This window comes from Patiria miniata, unplaced genomic scaffold (genome assembly GCF_015706575.1).
Source record: "Patiria miniata isolate m_02_andy unplaced genomic scaffold, ASM1570657v1 HiC_scaffold_3, whole genome shotgun sequence".
Classification (NCBI taxonomy): domain Eukaryota; kingdom Metazoa; phylum Echinodermata; class Asteroidea; order Valvatida; family Asterinidae; genus Patiria; species Patiria miniata.
In genome coordinates, this window is record NW_024037069.1 from 16805990 (window position 1) to 16829213 (window position 23224).

A 23224-nucleotide genomic window follows, 5' to 3' on the forward strand; every position below is an offset into this window, starting at 1 on the left:
ACTTGGTTTTGGGTCAGGTGTACCCACTTATTTGATGCAGTGTCCAGCTTTGCCAGTTTATTCGGTATCCAGCACATTTGATAATAAAGTTTTTGACTGTGGCACATACACATAAAATCAGTTGTCGTGTTTCAAATCTCTTTGTGCGTCTGAGTATAATGTTCCGTTTTCCCCTCGTCTCATTAACCATAATCCTCCCAAATCCTCTTTGCAAAACGGAGGACTTTTGCAGGATTGAAGCTACATGGCTAAAGTGTGTTGCTGATTTCGGAGGATGCACTGTGTCAAAGTCTTGGGCCGGACCTTGTGTAGCCTTTAGTCAAGGCCCACGCGTCTTGATCCGGACACGTAGGCCTAACGCACCCCGAACGCTGGCGCCGCTCGCTGGATAGTCTTTTTACGTGCCAGTGTTCGGGGCGCGTTACGTGTCCGGATCAAGACGCGTGGGCCTTGACTAAAGGCTAGACATTGACTAAAGGCTAGACCTTGTGTTATTTATGCTCAGCCTTGCTTACATTTGGGACTAGATCGTACTTGAAATCCTCCGCACGGCTCCAGGATGTCACTGGCTCTGCCTCAAGATATTGACAACACTGCCGGAGGATTTTGCAGGATGGAGGCAGTGCCATGGTCACTCCTCCAAGAACCATATTAAAGAAACAACGGAGGTTTTTGCAGGATTGAGGCTGTGTGCAATTTTTTACATGGAGGCAGTTGGAGGATTTTGCAGGATTGAGGTTACATCCTAGCAAAAAAAGCCTGGGGATTTAAGGTTAAATAAGCCATACAGTGTTCCGTTTCCTCCTCGTTGTTTTCCCTTAAAAACAAAATAAATTGTATTCCTTTTCAATTTGATTTAAATAACAATGAATAAAAGTATTAAATTGTTAAATACATAATACATTCTCAATAATCAAACTCAGCATATCAACAATCTATGCATGTAACTTTTTTTTTTTACTGTGAATTGTTACTAAAAAATAGAACAATCTTTTGATTTCCAAAAAGTGAAACTGGGCCAGACGATTTAGATTGATTATCACTTTTATTAAATTTTAGGAAAAATATAATAATCTAGTTCAACTGATTTTTTAGGTAAAGTCATACTTACCTTACTTTTCTTGTGCAATTCATTTGGTTTATACAAAAAAATAGAACTTTGATTATAAAAAGGGAATCAATGTGTGTTGGAGAGGTATTATGACACTCTGTTCAAGACCGGTTGGGGTCTGGATGGGTAATTATCAGCACTACAGACCCAAACCGGTCTTAAACACAGTGTTTAATACCGACCAAACACATATTTATTCACATTCATAAATATCTTTTCGATCACAAACAAAATCATTTCAGTCCAAAAATCAAAACAAGTAAAAAAACTAGACGTTGCCAACCATTTTGTTCAACAAGTTTACTTCATGTTTTATGAAATACCCCTCTGACTATAATATGGAATGTCCCTCTACAACTCCTTATCTTATAAGGAGATTGACATGCGCTTCGCGCGTACAGCGCGATGTCGCGCAAAACGCACCTGGGCTGGTGCAGTGTGAATTTCGGACCATGAAATACTGACTCACAGGTAGTATTGGGCATGCATACGTGAGGAATGTGAACGTTCAACCAATGAAACGTTAAAAGGCACTGGATTTCATGGGAGTCCAAATTTCAGGTGATACTGGAAAAGTGTTTAAGACCAGCCAGCCATGTCTTTATCATCCCTTTAAGACCGGCCACGTGATGGGCTCTCGACCAATAGGAATGGGTAAACTGTATTAGGTATTTATGAATTGCATTTAAATGTAGTTATAATACTTTCATTCGAGTCTGGGAACCATTTAAACAAACACAAATACCATAAAGCAAATGCCGAAAGTGGTGGTTAATGTATTGCAAATGCACAAAGTAAAAACAACAAAGAACTCATAAATTCCAAATATGATTATAAAGTCTATTACATCAGACCAAACAAAAAGAGGTGGAATATCTCAGTTTCTTCAGTTTGACAAAACCCCAAAAAATACTGAGGTATGGCACAAAATGAAACTGGTCAGTGATTATAAAACCAAGTGTTTTAACCAAGCCATTTTTAATTAAACAGGCAAGCAACTGGGAATTTAGAGGGAAAACTCGAGGAAATTCCAAACCACACAAGACTTTGTACAGTGTTTTCCAATTTGTAATGGCATTCCTGAGAAGTAAAAAACGAGGAAATCAGCGGATCAGAGGAAAAGTGACATGCCTGATTAAAAGGAAAAAAAGAACGATTCTTATACAGGGCGAGTCAGAAAGATGGGTACCCTGTAAAAAGGCGGGGTTTTTTTTTCAAGCAATATAAAGATGAGTCTTGTACAATTTAAAGAAAGAAACACAATCTCAAGATTTTAGCAATCACCTAAAATTGTTTCATCAATTTTGCTTTTTTGGTTCTTCCCAAAATTCATAAAAATCAACTTTGTCCAAGGATCTTTGAATCGGGCTAAAACACACCCATGCACTTTATTAAACCTTGCGCATATCGGGTTTTGTTTCACAATGTTTCTGGTTATTGCCGAGCTGATAGACTACAAACGTTTGACCTGAATACAGTTTTCTGAAACCATTTCCGTCTCATTTTATGCCTTTCACATGACTGAGAATGATTGAGGATTCCATTCTTTGTGTGTATGTCATTCACGCCTAGCCAGTAGTAAAACCGAGACGTCTTCGCATACTTGGTATTCTGTGGACAACTCCGTGTTTCCCCTATTTTTTCGAAACATCGTAAGTTTCAGAAATGTTGTCCTATCGTGTTGCCCGTTTCACCAGATGACAGCTAACTAACAGGGATTTCCAATGATGTACTATTTTTAACCCCCTGTCTTCACAAAATATTTTGAATATTAAAGATTTTCCCGGCCAATTTCCTAACATGTTCATTCACTTCTGAAAATCGGTCATTCGTTTCCGTCTGAATTTAAATGCACATCTTTAATCCCACTTCAATTCAACGAATGTTCAATCATTTTCATTGTCCGTGCATTCGGTTTTGAGAAAGAGACGGCCAATTACGTTACCTGTGCATTCATTGACGCAAGCATTACCTTTTCTAAATTGACTTCAGGTACAGCTAATTTGATTGACGGTTAATGAAAAACAAACTTCTTATTGTATCTGGTGCTGATGGCATTAAAGTAAAATCGAAATAGAATGGTGAATGTTTGAAATCGCCTACTCAAAGCGAGAAAGAAGTCTTGTAAACGAATCTGAATGGACATAAACGAAAGGTGCTGCTCAATCACTTAATTGATTGACCTAAAATGGAATCGAATGCTCTGGTAGCGAAAATGAAATGCGTGTTCAGAGTGATACTCAAACTCAGACGAAAATGAATGACCGATTTTCAGAAGTGAATGAACATTTTAGGAAATTGTCCGGGAAAACCTATATTTTTGAAATCGAGTAAACAACCCATCTTTTTGGACTCGCCCTGTGTATGTACAGAGAATTAATTAACATGGTGAAAACATAATCCTGGCTGTAGTTACAAGTTTTGGTACCACTGTTTTAATTTCATTTTCTTTCATGATTCTACTGAGGAACATACGTCGCGATCCACAAAGAGGGCAGCCATTTTGAACTGCTGTGCTGCATTTGCGAAACAACGGTGTAGCAAACATCAGCTCCGGTTCACTGAACATTATGCAATCAGGGACACCAAAATTCTAGGATGTCAAACCTTGAAAGTGAAAAAAAAAAAATTACACAAAAATTTGCAAATCTGCGATGGCCGTCCTTGTTCAACAATCCACTGTACCACCGGATATCACCCCAAAGTCCACCATCAAGGCCGCAGTGACGCTCTCCCCAAACATGAAAGTCCCCAAGGCCGCGAAGACGACCCCTAACACAATCTGGAATCGTCGCTTGGATTTACTGCTGTCAGCAGAGGCCGAGTTCAGAGCGAGCTGGATTAAACACAGTCCTGGAAGACATAACAGACAAAAATGATGAATGAAATGCTTGAGAAAATATGCTTCGTAACATTTGCTTTCCAATGAATACACAGCTTGAGCAAGGCACTTTACCATCATTGCTTCCTCCTTCGGATGGGGCGTAAAGCCGTAGGTCCCGTGTGCTGTGTAATGCACGTTAAAGAACCCAGTAACACTTGTCGCTAAGAGAAGGGGTTTGCCCCGGTGTTTCTGGCAGTGGCAGCAATATGCGCCGCAGCACCTAGCAAAAAGGTGCTACATAATGGGTCTCATATGTTCATATACTTCATTACCTGTCTTTCGTTGCATTCTCCCCCAGCACTTTGTATCCTTTGGAAAAGGCGCTATATAAATACGGTTATTATTAAAGCTAGTTCAGGTTTTCTCCAGAAGGGTTCAACTTCATGGAGGTGGGTCATGCAATGAATTAAAGGGACACTGCATGACAACTTTAACCAAAATACCACATACATACATACATACTGTATGCATGTGATCTGTTACACGGTACCCTCTGGAGACGTGTGCACAATAGGGAACAAAAGATTGTATACGTCTCCACGGGGCAATTTCTATAGATGAATACGTCTCCATAAGGTTATCACGAAATAGATATATGGGTTTTACTCAAAAACTAGGAATTTCCTAGGTTGTGTTGATCCGTCGCAAATTGAATTATTTTATGTAAGTCCAAATTGCAGCCCAGGAAATTCATTCTGGATAAAACAGAAGCATTTTGAAAGTACACTTTCAAACTCGAAAAACTTTAGTACACGAGAACAAAGATATGACTCTACAAGGATACAAATTCCAGTATGGGTGTACACACACGTTTGTTTATGGTGTAAATCGAGGATTTTCTTTTGTTCCTCTTCCCTTTTCCTTTTTCTTTGCAACAGCTCTCATTGGTTTTGTACACGATTTCTAATCGAGGTCGTCCACGATTTCTAATCGATGTCGTCCTCGATTTGGTTCCTGTCCTCAATTCATCGATGATGTTGCACGCGTGTGTCCTCAATTTACACCATAAACAAACGCATACATACACACACACACGAACAGCCATAGTGATTGCATAGTCTCTTTCCTGAACAAAGTTCAGGCGAGACGAAAATGCAGATTTTCAGGTCATTTTCAACAGCCCAAATATATTAAACAGCACCAGTCAGAGGCTCACCCTTTGGGTCAAGAAAAAAACAATAATGTTTCACTCACCGGGGAACACGAGGATGAAGACAGCAGCCAGCCCACCGATGACCGAGATAACGCTCCCGATTGTGGGCACAAACAGGGCCAGGATCAGGGACAGGACAAACCATGATAGAGTCTCCACGATTCGCCGTCTAGTCTGAGTTAACTCGGCGGCAGCTGGGGGCAGTTTTCTTGCTGTTACGTAGATCGTCTCGATGGCTAACCTGTATAAAAGTAAGCACATGTGATGCGATCAAGCTAATTTTTTGTTAAAGATATTTGAAAAGAGCACAGTCTCAGCATTACTGTTGTGAGAACTGCATGCTAATACCATCATTAGTAGAAAAATTATGGAAGTCAGAACACTAAGATATGTGATGAAGTGATGTGATGAAGTGGCCTTATTTTGGCCTGAATCTCCAAATGAAAGTTCCTGACAAATGGCTCATTTTGATCGCATCACAAATTGTTACGAAAAAAAATCTCCCATTACCAGTCAATTACAACACTTTGTACACTGTGCGCCCATAGCATCTCATAGCTGAGGTATTTAAACTCGGTCTTTAAAATTTCAAAGTCGAAAAGTCATGCAGCAAACTTGTATGTAGTTCTCTATGCATAAAAAAACCTGTATGATCAATTTTTTTGTGTTGGTAATAAAACAAGCTTGATCGGTTCTCAGAAGCTGCGGGCCAAAGAATGAGTGTTCATGCAACATTTGGACAGTACAGGGTGAGTAAAAAAAACCAAAACCCAAATGTCGGGACTATTGTTTTATTGAAGTTCTGCATGTAGCACTTTCAACATCTAGGATATGAAAGCCCAATTCATAAGCTTTCTTTTAGTACAAGAATCATTCAAATCACTCATGTACTTTTCAAGTTACCAAATTTTAAACACAACCGCCATTTTAAAGTTCTGTCCACGGATCACAAAAAAGGTGTGCGTTCTTTCAGCAAAACAAAAACAATTCACACACATCCCTATGTGATTTGTTTTCGTTTTGCTGAAAGAACACTGAACATTTTGTGATCCGTGGACAGAACCTTAAAACAGTGGTTGTGTTTAAAATTATGTAACTTAAAAAGTACTTAGTACTTGATTTGAATGATTTTTGCACTATAAAAAGAAAGCTTATGAATTGGGCTTTCATATCCTAGATTTTGAAAGCGCTACATGCAGAACTTCACTAAAACAATGGTCCCAACATTTGGGTTTTTTTTGTTTTACTCGCCCTGTATGCACTGCCCGTCAGGAGACTGAAGGGATGCCAACTGTTAAGGGGTGTTGTGTAGTGAGACTGGAAGCTTTGCTCGTACTCATGGAAAAGTATCCGTACTCGTGGAAATGTAGGAAGCATACTCGTACAAAATGGGTGAAAACATACAAACAACATGAAAACGTGACAAGGAATATAAATTTTCAGTTCCGTTCCAAACACAATCCAGATGTGTTACTTACCGGCCGCAGAAGTGTAGAATGGGGTAGGAGGTCAGCATGTTGCCTAAAATCATCACCCGGGCAACCGTTACCGTGACGTTCCCTGAATCGTAGGACAGCAACACATCCGAGCACACCCGGTCACCGAACGTGAGGGATCCATAGATACCCGTCAGGACGTAGGTTACCGTGGCGATGAGCAGGGCACCGGTGATTACCCAGGCAAACTGGCCGACCGTTCGCTGCTTGAGACTGGCGTACACTGGCACGGCGCTTATGTGGCACTGTATATGCGATATAAGGAAGAAACGTTAAAGCAAGTTTGATTAATAACTATGGGTTGGGAATCCACAGTAACGGACTGCAAATCCATTATGAGGCTGTATCGTATGATGTCAAAGAACCACGTGACCATTCGGTTTCCCAGTGATCGGCCACCATTGCAGTAGGCAAGTGTTTGGTTGACAACTATGTTATACAAATAATTTCATGAGGTGACAGATGAATTGTTCCATTCCATGAGGCGAAGCCGAGTGGAATGGAACATTTCATCCGTCACCGAATGAAATTATTCTTTCCATTGCACGAACGTGAAACATTCATTATTTGTTTTATATAACACCTGGATAAATCCTTGTCATCTGATTGGTTGACTTTTAATAGCCAATTTATTCAGGTTAAAAACTGTTTAAAAGTTCGACAAGTTCATCATATTTATATTTATGCAAACTGTTCAACAGGTTGAGAACAATCATATTCAATTTATCTCGATTTAAAACAGCGCCACCACCAGCAGCAGTGACAGCGTGCAATGGAAGTTCTATTCACAGTGCAATAGAACTTCCATTGCACTGTGCGCTGCGCACAACGCGCACGCCGTGCATTGGTACGAATAATTCAATGACATGTGATCAACGATCCACCAATCAGATGACAGGGATTTATTCAGGTGTTGTATAATGTGCATGGTTAACTAGGCAGCAGGGCTTATTTTCATACCAAATATAACCACACTTTTTATATCAAATGGCATAATGGTCATATCTGTGCCATGTACGGTTGTCATAATTGTGCCGACCCAGCAACAGGTGTAGTCCGAGTATCACCTGTTGTCCACGGAACCCTCTCTGTCTCTGGTCCAATGTCTGATATATCGAAGAATGCGAATTTATGCGACCCTGCGCGCAAGCCAACCGGAGTCGACTTTACTAAATCGTGACGCCATTTCATTCCGAAACCTGGACTAAGTCGTTGATTGGTCAATTCGCACACAGTGTTTTTGTTATCCAATAACAGGCACAGAGATCTAAAACACCTAGACACGACATTGGCTCTCAAAACAGTGGCACGATCGAGAATCGCAAGAGGGCATTCGCAACACGCGCATTATTTAAAATATGATGTGATGATCTTTCGAGGCCTTAAGGCTTGGCGCATCGCGTAACATATCGTTACTGAGCGCAAGACCACAGCCCTTGTTTGCTCAATTCACAACGTAAAAGAACAATAGATGTTGTGCCTTACTTTTATTTTTAGATGTCTATGACACGACAATTGGTATATAACCGAAGACCCGATATATAGAAAGCGCCTGCTGAATGGTCAGAATCTCGAGGTCAAGATGCAGTCTGTTTTGCATAATGAATCTGCTCGCATATTTTAAACTAATAATAATAATATTAATAATAACGGAGTCTTATATAGCACACGTATCTACCACCAATTAGGTACTCAAGGCTCTGGAGAACATGTCTGTTATTAAAGAAAGGTATTAAATGAAGCTTATGAGAAATATGAGACCCATTATGTAGCACCTTATAATGGTTTACAAGGTGCTGCGGCGCATATTGCAGCCACTGCCAGAAACACCGGGGCAAACCCCTTCTCTTTAGTGATAAGTGTTACTGGGTTCTTTAACGTGCATTACACAACACACGGGACCTACGGCTTTACGTCCCATCCGAAGGACGAAGCAATAATGGTAAAGTGCCTTGCTTAAAGGGAAAATACAACATTTGCAAACATCAAAAAATAAAACTACACATGTACCAAATCATTTTGAAATACCTTGCTGGACTGTTAGTGAATGACATTGTAAAGCATCATTTAAAATCATGGCACCTGGTATACTGTCATTTTCAAGAAAAGTGGTAATTTTGTATCAATTTCCAACGCTGGTCAGCCAACCAGTGTTGGAAAAAACTGGCTTTTTTTCAAATACTGGCCCCAATTGACCATCGCACTTGTTTGCAATCGATTACACACCTATGAAAGGGTACAAGCCAGCTAGACTGGTTCCCTGACCTTACAATTCCCCAATGTATGTAAACTGCTGTTTCTTCTTATATGGAGTCAGGGAACCAGACTACAGGAAAATGATTGTTTTTCTTGGTTTTTATAGCATTTTCGAACCCAAAACCTCAAAAAAGTCAGTGTAACTATATTTGCTATATATTTCCAACCCCCCAATTCCATCCATTTCTGAAAATTACAGCAAAAGCAAATGATGTATATTCCCTTTAAGAGCACAAGCACCATGTTCCCACAGTCAGGTTTCGAACCCATGTACATGTACCACGGCACACGAGTCGAACACCGTAACCATTGGACCACAGCACCCCACACTGGGTTTGGCTCCGAGTTTTTCTCACAGTTTTTGCCTTTCATCACACCTCTGAAGGCTTGCCTACTACCCACAACGTTATATGATCTTTGCCCACTACAATGGCGACGCTGACTTTTCGGTACCCGGATGAGGCTGGGTCGCATGGGTCAGTCAGAAAGCCATATAAGAACTTCTGTTCAAAGGCAGCAATGGGAGCCGAAACCTACCTGGAAGCCGAAACATATCGTAGGCACGGCAGCAAACACATCAGTCCACGACGTAGGCCTCGTTACGATGTGCGTGGCTGCGTTGGTCGGGAGAAGGTAGTAGTTGATTATTATCACCACGGCAACATAGATGGTGCCGATAACACCTACAGAACTGTGCAGGATTGATAGAGAAAAAACAACAACTGTGAAATGCGTTGTGTTCTTTCATGGCAGAAGGAGCCTTTTTAAAAAAAATAAAAGTCGACATAACAGAGGGGTTTTTTTGGTTTGGGAAAACACTAAAGAGTTTTCCTAAAACCAAATAGATCTGATTCACCGTGCCCTCTGGAGACATGCACACAATAGGGAACAAAAGATTGTATACGTCTCCACAGGGCAATTTTTATAGATGAATACGTCTCTACAAGGTTTTCACGAAAAAGATGTATGGATTTTACTCAAAAACTAGGAATTTCCAAGGTATGTTGATCCGTCGCAAATGGTAGAGTTTTAGAAAAGGGATATTAAGTCCCCATTTCAGCCAAGGAAATTAATTCGGGTTGAAATAAGAGCATTTTTAAACTGTATTTTCAAACTCGAAAACTTTAGTACACGAGACAAAGAAATGTCTCCACAAGGATACAATTTCAGTATAATAGCGCCTTTATGCCACATATTCTTTTTACCTTGGCCACTTCAAGATGCTGATGTTCTTTGGCAGACACAGAGGTAGGACAATGCAAACAGCCAGGACGGTGATGGTGAACTTGCGGTCCGTGTACCAGTACTTGGTTTGGTCGTTATGAGTGGCTAAGGCTAAGACTAGGTTGCACATACGATGAAACAGGAACAAAGAGAACTTTGTGAAAACCTAGAGCTGACACTAATGACAGTTCCAAGGTGTTGGACGCAAGGCCAAAAAAAAAAAATACTCGGTCTCTGGTCAGCGCGCGCGTCGATTTTAATCATGCGCGTCAACCTTTTTTCTTTTTTTTCAAATTAACACGAAAGCTACAACAGCACCCTCTATTGCCGCGCCTCCTCAAATTTTTGTACCAAGGAGCACCAAGGAATGGGGAAATTGCACCAAGACAAATGATAAAGGGCACCAAGGCAAATTATGGAGGACACCAATGTATAATGAGGACACAAAAAAGCAAAATAGTACCCACCTTGTCTGTACAATACAAGCTTGAAAAAAAAAGCCACCAAAAAAAAAAAAACCCACGTCGCCGCATCAATTCCGGAACTTCGGTCTGACCAGAGACCAACTATTTTTTTTTTTGGGCCTAACCTTCAGACAATTCAAATACAAGTTATAATGATAAAGTGGATTACAATTCTGATAAAACGTATCCATTAGTTTACACAATGATTTACAAAGGAAAATCATCGAAATTGTTTTGCTGTAGAAGAAACCGGCTCAAAACACCATGTTCATTTTGTACGTACTCAGACATATTGATTTACTTATTCGATCAGTTAAAAGCTGTTGAAGCTGTTGAACATCATTATTCCTGTTTTGTTGTATTTGTGGCATATGGATAAATTAAAAAAAAATCATCAACGTTTCTAGGAGTAAATCTGCGGAATCGCTCACAAGACAGTCAAGACAATCTCCCAGTCTCAAATCGTGTGACAATTTAAGCTTCTCAAATCAGGGCTCAAGACAGTATTAATAAACTTTGGGTCACATTTGTGACCTTTTCTGTCAAAAGCAGACGCTTCTGGGCAGAGGTTGAAATTAAGATAGGGCCAACAAATGCTGTGGGGGTGATTTTTTTCGATTTTCAAATTTTTGCATATTTGTAATCCTGAACATGTCTAAAATATACTATTAAGGTTTGAAACCCTAATTTGAACTCTAAATATCGTATTTTTGATGATTTCTTAAGGTATATCAGCTAAAGAAATTACTGTTTTGTGACGTTCGTGGCCATTTTCTCCGTTTTCTACTTTTCGACACAATGAACTTCAAAATAGCTCTACTCTGCCCAGGAATGACCGAATTCAAAAATTAAACCACCTATTAAAAAGAAAAAGAACAAGTTTTAACAATATGCAAAAATCTCATTTTTGACCTTTCGCCCAGAAAAGTCTGATTTTGACAGAACAGGTCACATTTGGCCAAAGAGTACATGTAACTGACGAAATTAATGTTGAAAGCTTACTTGGTTAAAAATAGTAATGGCAATAAAATCCCTGGGAAATTATTCTTTCTGGCACGCCGTCATGAAAATTTCCGTTAGTAATTCGTTTTTATAATTCGGCGAAGCCGTGAATGGTTGCGTGCATGCGTTGACATGACGCACACGCGTGCACACGCGGTTGCTATAATTCATCGGTCTATAATGCGTGACATTGGCTTAATGATAACATGTCTCGGACGGTAATTTCGGGCGCTGGGTATTTCCTGGGACTCTCAATAGCAGAGCACTGAGAGTCGCTAATTTTTTAATTAACCTACTGCTATCGAGCTGGTCCCCCATGATGATGAAGAACGTCACGCAGGTCCCGAAGCAGTAGATGATGACACACACCGCGCAGGCTATGTTGCCGGCCGTCCCACACATGGACTGCATCATGTCCTGGTATGAGTTGGAGTTCCGTACGTCCGAACAGACGGCTAGGACTAGCAGGGAGCTGAAGATCAGGAACAAGAAAAGCTGGAGTACGTATGTAAGAAGAAATAAAAAAAAAAAAAAAACAACTGAAAGAAGTACAGTTGATGCTTTTAGTAGAAAGTCATTTCGAATTAAGATTTGATTTGTCGTTTTGGAGAAACACATAGGAATACGGCCAGACATACATTTACATAGAATTGTGCCAAATATCCCCAAAATTGCAATGTTCGATCACCACCCGTATATCTGACTAGATTTTAAAAAATTTCTTTAAATATTTGAAAAATATGAGCTGTACGTCTCTTGAGATGATGAAAAACATACCAAGTTTTGTGGTTTTATTGTTTGTGAAATGCCACACTTTTTGCTCAAAGCCATTATTGCGCATGGTCTGAAAGCTTCAACAGGGAACATTAGCTCAAATTTCTTCTTCAAAATCGGTCACATATCAGCGACCGCTACCTGTTCTTTACATTATCTCAATTGGCTTTTTTTTGGTCAATTTTCAACAAGCAAATCCAGATCAGTGGCCAGTTTAGTCTGGTGCAAACTTTACTTGATCAGTGCGCATTTCAAAATCGAATCTTCGAATATTTGATCAAGTCCAAATTGGCATAATCGAATACTGAATGACTCGGAAATGCACAGCTCTAGATTATACTTGAAGTAAATCAGAAAGTTGTTTTGTTGAGCCGGTTTCTACAGCAGACACTTTAAAAAATATCTTCAAACCAATGGATGGATTTTTTTCTTACATTTTTTTGAGGTTTGACATGTATGTCCTGGGCAAGGAGTTGCCTCAAGCATTGGATAAATGTTTAAAGATCTAAACAGCCATTCCATGTAAGGGTCATCACCAAACTCAAAATTGAAGTGAAAGGAATAAATTTTTGTCAGTTATATTTGATAAGAGGAATATTGAAACCATCTAAATCTCAAAAGATTTTTAAAAATAAATCATTTGAATTAAAATTTCAGCCTCCTGAACATGGTTGAATTTTGTGGGCGAAACGGAGGGTCAGGGGTATAAATCACAAACTGAGGAAGTAATTGAAGCTCATTCATAAGATTGTGCTTTATCTGCATACATTTGGTAGCTATTCCAGTCTATTTGATAAAACATTGAGAATTTTTCGAAATGTCTTCAGTATTTTCCCACTATTTCATCGTGAAAACACCCTCAAAAATATGTCACGCGAGTCACAAAAAAGGACTTTTTTAAAGATTACTTAATAACTAGAGAGGGATTCAGCTAGTGTTTGATATTTGTAAATGAAATAGTGGTGGTCTATCAATAAAAGTATGAATATTCTTATATCTCAAGAATGTCACGCGAGTCACACATGATGTATGTCACGCGAGTCACCAGGGGTGGATCCAGGAATTTTCGCAGGGGGGGGGGGGGGGTTTCATCAGCCAAAAAATTTGAAAATGTACACACGTTTTTTTCTCTGGACACTCGCTTCCGTAAAATAAAAAACTGGGGGGGGGGGGGGGACGGGGGACGGGGGGTGGGGGGGGGGGGGCTGGTACCGATTTCAATCGGGGGTGCTGTTCAAATTCGACGATTATTAACACATTACAGAATGGTGTACCGTATTTTGAACAGGCGGACATTAGACCAGTATAATGTTTTTGGGGGTGTCACGCGGGGGGGGGGGAGGGGGGGGGGGGTTGACCCCCTTTTTTTGACAGATCTGGTGGGGGGGGGGGGGGTTGACCCCCCCAAAAAACCTCTGGATCCGCGCCTGGTCACAAGCCAGGAATGTTTCATTTACATGTAATACAAAGAAACAATGCCATAGGCCCTATTAAATTATAGAATTCGAATTAAGTCTTTAAAAGCATTAGTTATGTAACAAGAAATTGAATCAGTTTTTTACAAATGTATATACAGTCGAGTCTCGTTAATACAAACTCGTTCGGACCTAGCCAAATTGTTTGTTATATCAGAATTTTGTACTAAGAGGAACATCAGTCCCATTCATTGTGCACATAAATGCACAGTCGGGACTAAGGCTTTATGTTTGTTATAACCAGAATTTTGTATTAATGAGATTCGACTGTACTGTATACATTCCGATACAACTGCATCATTAATTGCAGCTCGATCTTACCATTTAAGGAAACTGTGACTCTACATGACCAAGAATTACAACTGTTTTCCTGAAATAATCACCCGTGGATTGATGACATCACTTCGTAACTAAAATTCCAAAACATTTTTTTCTCTCTATGTCATTGTTAAGGATATTGTGTTTAAACCAGATTTCCACCCCCAACATTTGCCAAAGTAAAGGGATAAATAGCAGTTTTCACACTCTTTCATAAGGTATTCACAGGTAAATCATTTTTATTAATATAATATTATGATTTGATTCGTTATACTAAAATTACAGTTATAATGTGAAAGTGAAAAGCTACTGTGTCACGCGAGTCACGCATTTGTGTCACGCGAGTCACATTTTCTTCAGGCCATTTCTTACAACAAGGGATATTTGGCACAATACAACTTATGCATGTACTGGGTGAGGGTATTAAGTTCTAAGTTCTGTAAGAATAATTTTTAGAACACTGGTAGATCCATAGGAAAAGCTATTTGAATCAAGGGATGTCAAAAATCCCTTTTTCTATCCTGTCATGCGAGTCACGTCAAAGAAACTGTGATACATGAAAAAATAGCGATTTTAAAGTAATCATATAAATACTAAACCATAAATTCACAATGCCCTGACTCAAATACATGCTGATTTGAGTTGAATAAATGCCAGGTTAACAACAGTAATGCATTAAAACTTTACATTTTGTTCAAATGTCACGCGAGTCACCATGGAATGGCTGTATAGTCCATCATTTGTAATTTGTGCATTTTGTTCGTTTGAAGCAACAGAAGTGCTCAAAATCTAAAGAAGGGTACTGAACAACTAACCTGATGAAGTTTCAGCTCAGCTTCAGCTGTATATTCCGAGAAAAACGGCATTCTAAGATCTCAATTTCAATAAAAAGTTGCTGAATCATGTTTTGAATTGGGCCTGAATTCAGTGTCCGAGACACGTTCTCACTGAGCCGATTGCAGCTACGCGATGTCGCGCACTGATCCGACGAATTATAGCAACCGCGCGCGCGTGTGCGTCGTGTCAACGCTTGCGCGCGCTTCGCCGGATAAAAAAAACACGAACTACTAACGGAAATTTCCAACCGTGCGTCTTAAGACGCACCGTTGGAAAGGCCTTCTTTCGTTGATTATTTCAAAATGACAGCTTGCCAGAAAGAATAATTTCACAGGGAGTTTAGTCCCCTTACTATCTTTCAACCAAGTATGTTTTTCAACAATAAGTACGCCAGTTACTTTTCGGATAGCTGCAAATGATGGACTATAGCTTTAACCCTCCTACTGATAATACATTGTAACTGTCACAAACCGGCTGGTTACCTACTGCTGGAATCTTTCAAAACCTGTTGAAGGGGTTTGATAGGTAGGGTGGCCATAAATACTGCTACAGCTTGTGTAGCAGCCATTTTAAAGGGTGATGCCTTTGTTTGGCTGGATTGGCTGCATGATTGAACTTTTTGTGCCTTCATTGGTTCTGAACTACCGTAAATCCATCATTGACAGGCACTCACCAGTGCTGATCAGCCACATTTAACAATGTCGAATCAAGGCATGGTACATGTGAACTACCACAGCCTGTCAATTGTGCCACTACCACAGCCTGTCAATTGTGGGGCGCTGTGGTCCAATGGTTACGGTGTTCGACTCGTGTGCCGTGGTACACGGGTTCGAATCCTGACCGTGGGAACATGGTGCTTGTGCTCTTGAGCAAGGCACTTTACCATTATTGCTTCGTCCTTCGGATGGGACGTAAAGCCGTAGGTCCCGTGTGTTGTGTAATGCACGTTAAAGAACCCAGTAACACTTGTCGCTAAGAGAAGGGGTTTGCCCCGGTGTTTCTGGCAGTGGCAGCAATTATGCGCCGCAGCACCTAGCAAAAAGGTGCTTCATAATGGGTCTCATATGTTCATATACTTCATTTACCTGGCTTTGGTTGTATCCTCTGGCAAAAAGCGCTATATAAATACAGTTATTATTATTATTATTATTACCAATATGAGGCCAGTTTTCAAAACCTGTCACCTGATAGATTTTGACGTACATGTACAGCGTTGTAGTTGAGTGCTTTTTTTCAGAGTACCGAGTACTGCCGGTACTTAGGCTACCAAGTACGAGTACTAGTACATGTACTACCGAGTACAAGTACAGGTCTCCGAGTATGAGTATGAGTACCTGAACTTCCGAATACGAGTACGAGTATTCCAAGTACGAGTAAGAGTATTCTGAGTACGAGTACAAGCATTCCGAGTACGAGTACGAGTATTCCGAGTAAGATGTATTCTGAATATGAGTACGAGTACTTGTAATTCTGAATACGGCCACATCGCAAATGGGTCATTGTGCGTAATTGGCCCAGGCCCAGTCAGACCGATATATACAGACCCACTCATGGCTAGCTGTTTGATGTGTTTGTCCTGACGTGCACAGAGGAAAATCAGGAAACTTTGATTTCTCCGCTAGCCAATCAACCATTTCAAACTGAAAATATTGCTAAAAAAAAGGCCATGGTAAAGTCAAGCTCTACCAATATTTTCCCCTGAGTACTGCTATTCGAGTAGGAGTACTTTGCTGCACGAGTACGAGTACTGTCGTTTCGAGTACGAGTACTTTGACATTCGAGTACAAGTGCGAGAACACTAAAAAAAGTACTCAAGCAGTACTCGAGTATGAGTACTACAACACTGCACATGTATAGGGTATCTCACTCCAGATTGTCGCCGAGAATGGGAGGAATAAACATTTAAATGGGGCCTGAAACTGTAGCTTAACGCTTGCCTAATGAAATATGGATTCCCCTCCTTACATACCACTTGCATAATGGTTCCCACCGCGACACCGCCGGCTGCCTGATACGCCGAGGGGAAGTTCAGCAACCCCGCTCCTATGCAGGCATTAACGACGATGAACACAGCTCCGAAGGTTGATGTTTTCCCCGACGTCGATTCCTCGCTCGGCGAAACCACTGCGACGTTTCCACCAATCAGAGGGGAGGATTCGTCCGATGTGTAGCCGGTTGTGGGACTGTTCTTGCCTGGGCCACCGTGAAAGAAGTCCGCTTTCAGTTTGGTTGCATTTGCCTGTTTGACTTCCATGTTTATTGCAAGATCTTCAAGCAAAGTTTGTCTAGTGGAGTCTCCCTGAGGTTTGTCAATACAATAGTTGTTTTACTCGGCTTGAAACGTCAACATGAGTGAGGTAGATTATCTATCAGCTCATTTCTAAACACTGAATTCTTTCCAAGACCTTGAATTCACTGAATTCTCTCCATCAAGAATGAAGGCGTCACCAACAGCAAATACTGATACAGTTCATACATGTAAGTTCACGTCTCCTTCAGCACAATCTTGGGTTATTGAAGATCGGATACCCTGTCCAACCATCATAGTCCTGGAAGGAGAGACAGAAATTTAGGACTTCATTAGTAAAATGTATTCCTACGACTGTTTCTATGGTCCCAGTATGGTCCTCATACAGAATAGCTTACCACATGCAGATGCCACATTTGGCCTTTTCTCAATGACATCTGAGTGTTGGACCCGGGCTAAACCCAGAGATTTTTTAGCAACCCGTTCCACGACTGTTTCTATGATCCCAGTATATGGTCCTCAAACGGAACCGTTTGCCACATGTTCAAGTAGATGTCACATTTGGACTTTTGTCATTGATCTCTCTGTACTGGTCTGTGTTCGATCCAGGTCAAACCCAGCGATTTTAGCAAGTCATTTCACGACTGTTTCTATGATCCCAGTATGGTTCTGGCACGGAACAGTTTGGCACATTAAGATGCCAGATTTGGCCTTTTCTCACTGATATCTCCGTGCTGGACCCAGGTCAAGCCCAGAGATTTTAGCAACCCGTTTTAAACTAGCAAGAACCAAACACAGCTTTTACAAGCACGGCATGGGTCCAATGCTCTACACTGGTAAAGTTCAGCCCTTTTTAGGACCAGGCTTGAGAGGCTCTATCCGGTTGGAAAACACAAAACAATATTCTAAGGCCAACCCCATTAACATGATGAAAGACACTTTCAATATCTTATCAAGCTACGAGGTTGGCTGGGCTTAATTCGGCCAAGAAATAAATCACACCCATGTTTCCGGTTACTCCATCCAACCTAGAAAATCGTGCAGAACCTAAATCTTTTTATTCGCTGTTCTTGCTGTTCCGGTGCTCTACCAACCATTGCCAACTGAGCTATCCAGCCCTATGTCGGCACTTCCTCAATGTGTAAATGTCCTTGTTCAAGGGGCACTAGTCAGAAGCCATAAACCAGTACAGGGTGAGTCCAAAAAAGCAAAACCCACATGTCGAGACTATTGTTTTGGTGAAGTTCTGCATGCAACACTTTCAAAATCTAGGATATGATAGCCCAATTCATAAGCTTTCTTTTAGTACAAGAATCATTCAAATCGCTCATGTACTTTTCAAGTTACGGAATTTTAAACACAACCACCGTTTTAGAGTTCTGTCCATAGATCACAAAAAATGTGCGTTCTTTCAGCGAAACAAATACAATTCACACACATCCCTATGTGATTTGTTTTCGTTTTGCCGAAAGAACTTCACTAAAACAATGGTCCCGACATTTGGGGTTTTTTTTTTTTACTCACCCTGTATATGCCATGTGGCCAGGGATCACACGCAAAGTCACGATGCTAGCAGAATTTATTTTTCTAGTTGTAAAAATCTAGAGCAAAAAAAAAGGAATAGATTTTTTTTTAGATCGTCAATACATTATCAATACATTATCATGAGAAATACGACATATGGTCGTGCCTCAAGTTAATTATTTCTTTATTTCAGATACGTGGTACTGAACATACTGTATGGCTGAAAATATGGCGATCATGTAGTGGGCCCAGTTCCTTATAAGAGAACAAAATCCCCTTAAATTTATTTGACTTACCAAACTAGTATGCGACATTAATAACATGCAAGTGAGGAACAAATGTATGTATGTCATAGATAGAGGCCGTTTTTTTAAATTTTTGAGAAAAATTTGGGGGTAAAATGACGATCACAACGACAAAACGCAACATCAAAATAAAGATGGCGATTACCGTAAATTCACAAAATGCACCGAATCGCACGGCACCACCCATGCCAACCGTAAATCGAAAATCATAATTTCTACCCCAAGAAACTAATCAAAACTACACACAAATAGGGTGTCATTAGAATTGAGAGAAGACTGCATTAGGTTAAAAGGGTCATTTTGAATGATAAAAAAACATCCTTGACTTTAATTTGATCAAAACTAAAGAGGGGCCCGTAACTATACTGCACGGTCTGATGGGTTGCCAACATTTTCATTTGAATAAACTGGTGTGCTACTAGTTTTAGTAACTTTTCAATTATCCCAGTTGCATAACACCGTTTAGTCTACAAATCGACAACTTCAAATTTAATTTGTTCAAATTTAAAAAGTAACAGTTAGGGCACAATTGCAGAATACCCCGCCACTCGATCTATCCACCTCGTAGCCGGCTACGAGGTCACGGTTGATTGACCTCAATAAACATTCTCAACGCTACTTGTATGTACTACTATGCGTCATGCTCTATTGCACTCCCATTTCGTGACCGCATAGCCGCCAACAGGGTAGTTGGTTTGGACTTAGAATTTTTTTCAGCAACTCCCATTCCTTTTGTGTTGCTTCGTTCTCAAGCATATTCAAGGGGACTCCCACTCCGTAGCCTCGTAGCCACCAACACAGGCGCGGTTCTACGGGGGGGGGGGGGGGGGGGGGGGGGGGGGGGGGGGGGGGCTGGGGGGGGGGGCTAGGGGGGCCCTAGGGGGGGCTGTAGCCCCCCCAAATTTTGTCTAGCCCCACCAAAATAAATTCTGTAAAAAAAAATTGCATTAGCAAAAAGAAGGATTGTGATGTACATGCAAACGGTCTCCCCCTAAAGAAGAAATAGCCGTGACAAGGGTGCATTAGTTAATATAGTGTAATATTTGTAGGATTTTATTGCCGCTCCCCATTGAAAATATGGCATGAGCCCCCCCCCCCCCCCCAAAATATTGGTTCTAGAACCGCGCCTGCACCAACAGGGTGGTTGGTTTGGACTTAGAATTTTTTTCAGGAACTCCCATTCATTTTGTGTTGCTTCGTTCTCAAATAATGGACCCCCACTCAGTATCCGCGTAGCTGGCAATGGACTTGAATTGTTTCTTTTGCAGTGATTCCAACCTCGTAGCCAGTGATTTTAGGGGTGTATTTCCGAGTGGCGGGGTATTCTGAAATTACTCCACAGTTAGGTCCACACTTGTTATATTAATAGTGAGTAAAGTGAGCACTTTTTCACTTGTAAAACTGTTCTTTGGGACCCCTTTCCTGTATTTAAAACATTCTAAATCCACTTTTTTATATTGGAAAATTAAATAATACTTTATCAGAAAATGTGTTTGATTTGGGGTGGTTCTGGCTGAAAAATAGATTTTCTCGCGTTATTTTCTTTTTCACACGTATCAGTTTTTGATAGATCCGGAACTGATTGAACCGATCCGGAACTAGGAAAAGTGGCATCGGTACTTTTGACGTTGTAAAGTCACAATAATTAAAGGCAGTGTATATTTTGCCGGAGACGGCAAACCTTTAGTAAACGTTAGTTTGCCGGATATGTACTGAACATGCGCAGTTACTGTTTTTTTTTTACTCTAACAATTTCCGGTGACAAGTTTTAGTCTGGCTCCATGCCAAAATTATCGTTGTTACCTCGTATTCACAAGATGGGATTCAGACCATTTTATAATTTGGACTTTATTTCCCTTTTAAAAAAAATCCTCCAGAGCCACAAATCTGAAAAAGAAAATGTAATACTCTGCAAAAAATGTTTGAGACATGTTAAAATAATAAAAGAAGAATATTCTTATTTATTTGGGGATGAGAAAAAAAACTTAAAAATGTGGTGTGGTCGGACTCGAACTCGAGTCATCCGGCTTACTAAAGCCTTAGCTTAACACACCAAACGTGCTACACAACTTTTGGTGGGAATTTAATACATCTTATAATTCAGCCCTATTTTAAAGAGTACAGCGCCCTCTGTTGATATGGATTGCCGCCGGCAAACCTTTAGTAATCGTTAGTTTGCCGTCATTACCTCCGGCAAAATATCCACCATCTAAAGAGAGCTTAAATTTTGAAAATTATTTTTTTGTACATGGTCATGGTGGAAGTTATGGCCTTTATTTACGGAGGTAGTCCAGTAAATTGGCCACATTTATGGAGCTAGGCTGCGGAATGAGTTTCTTACCAAAAATGACGGGTTAACTTGCCAAATCTGGAACAGTGGAATTCCGGAAGCGAGTCACGAGCTCGAGCGTTGCACATATGCAGTCTGTCAATCAGCAGGGTGACCGTAAGGTCGTGGCCAAATTCTGCTAAATGGACTTCAAAAATCTGTCAGAATGATCAAAAATCCGCCAAATTCCCAAGAATTACTCGAAATACACTATAAGCACTTAAAATCACATGCAGATGTTGTAGTATTGCCTTAGTTCCCAGTGAACCTCGGCACCTAAACCAGCCAAGCTGTCCCATTATGCAAGGGTTTGTTTGAAAAGATTTAAGCTTTTTTAAACAAATGTACCATTTTTTTTCAAATTTGCTATGTTTTTCTGTCAAATAACCATTTTTGCAGGATTCTGCCAGAAATCTGCCAAAAAAATCCATTCTGTCAAATTTTCTGTCAAACTCGTTTTTTAACAAAAAATCTGTCAAAGTTAGCCGAAAATCGGCTAAAACGGTCACCATGTCAATCAGCCTGTGTGCAATTGTGGATTTTAAAAACAAGAGGTGCTGGGGGACCAGACTCGGCCGGAGAACCAGACTATTGGGGGGGGGGGCGGGGGCGGAAGCGATATTTGTATACCATACCGCACAGTCGGGTTCTCGGACTCCCTTGAAAAAAGAATCCTCCAAATTCACAAATTAGCAAAAGAAAAATGTTCCAAATGACTAAAAAATACTTTTTAAGAAAAAAGAACTAATTAACTTACGTCCCCGCCCGCCGCGCGAGAAAAAAACTTAGGTCGACACTGAGAAAAGAGGCTTAGTTGACAAAATAAAATGTACAGGTAAAAATGCCCTTGTAAAATAGTGAAACAAAGGAACTTCCAATTCAGTAAAATAATTATTAAGTTTTGTACAGATGGGACTTTGCTAAACTTTATCCGCAATCCAGTTGGCCCTTTTTTATCTTGTTCTTATCCGTTGTGTTCTTGGTTTTTTGTGCTTGTTTGTTTGTTTGTTTATCTTGCTTGGGGCTCAGTGTTTGTATATATGCTTGTTCGGTCGTTGCTTGTTTCTTGGGTCGTTTCTTCGTTAGTACGTTGGGGTGTTTGGTTGTTTGTCTTCCGTCTGTCTGTCTGCTGGGTGGGCGGACTGTTTGCTGGTCCGTTTGTTTGTTTGTTGTTCTCCCCCTTGTTATTGTTTTTGTCTTGTATGTTTTGCTTTGTTCTTGCTTCTTGTCTGTTTCCTTTCGGAGGTTGTGTTTTTCTGTCTGTGGGGTCATTTGTTTCTTTGTTGGATTGTCTCTTTAATTGGAGGTGTTTTTTTTGTCTGTTTGTCGGTCGTTTGATTTTTTTGTCTGTCTTCCAAGGTCTCGTTTTTTAAGTTTTTTTTTTAGATCTTAAGTTATCTAGGGGGTGTTTTTCTTGCTTTTTCTTGTTAATACGGTGCAATATAAAAAACAAATTCCAGGGATTTGTGCAATTTTACTGAAAGGGTTTTTCTTTTTGCCCATGGGATTATGTGTTATAGTGTAAGACTGTTCTAATGTTTGTGTTTTTGCAAAAAAAAGGGTTTTTAGTCATGCTATGGGGAGAGCTACTCGACAGTGATTTCGTTCACTTTTTAGCAATCCCGCAGGGGCGTGCAATTATCTTGGTGTAAGGGTCTTATTTTTTTTTTTATTTAATGTATGGTTTAATGTGTATTTTTTTAAAAACTTATCATGTCTTTTTTATGTCTATACTGTCTGTAATATTATTATTGGGTTTTTTCCCATTGTAAATTTGACCTGCGAAATAAAAAATGAAATGAAATGAAATGAAATTCTCTCCCT

At 40.3% G+C, this 23224-nt stretch overlaps 1 protein-coding gene across 2 annotated transcripts; it reads right to left on the minus strand.

The window, feature by feature from the left end:
- Window positions 1-808: 808 nt before the first annotated feature.
- LOC119737849 (putative sodium-coupled neutral amino acid transporter 7) lies at window positions 809-21528 on the minus strand. Of its 2 annotated transcripts, XM_038212474.1 has the most exons (9): window positions 21413-21526; window positions 18767-18843; window positions 16964-17543; window positions 11887-12085; window positions 10106-10241; window positions 9438-9591; window positions 6627-6889; window positions 5190-5389; window positions 809-3964 (listed from the first exon to the last, which is right to left on the minus strand). In XM_038212474.1, exons 3-9 carry the CDS (start codon window positions 17246-17248, stop codon window positions 3780-3782), a joined length of 1422 nt encoding a protein of 473 aa, XP_038068402.1. In that variant the 5' UTR covers window positions 17249-17543; window positions 18767-18843; window positions 21413-21526; the 3' UTR covers window positions 809-3779. The 2 variants fall into 2 exon arrangements, with proteins under 2 accessions (XP_038068402.1, XP_038068401.1); XM_038212473.1 differs by lacking the exon at window positions 18767-18843 and having other exon boundaries at window positions 21413-21528.
- Window positions 21529-23224: the final 1696 nt, after the last annotated feature.

Coding starts and splice junctions, on each gene's coding strand:
- LOC119737849 (XM_038212473.1), bottom strand. CDS start 17,248: ATGGAAGTCAAACAGGCAAATGCAACCAAACTGAAAGCGGACTTCTTT. Junction 12,086..16,963: donor TGGGAACCATTATGCAAGTG/GTATGTAAGGAG, acceptor TACGTACTCCAG/CTTTTCTTGTTCCTGATCTT. Junction 3,965..5,189: donor CTTCATCCTCGTGTTCCCCG/GTGAGTGAAACA, acceptor TATGTCTTCCAG/GACTGTGTTTAATCCAGCTC.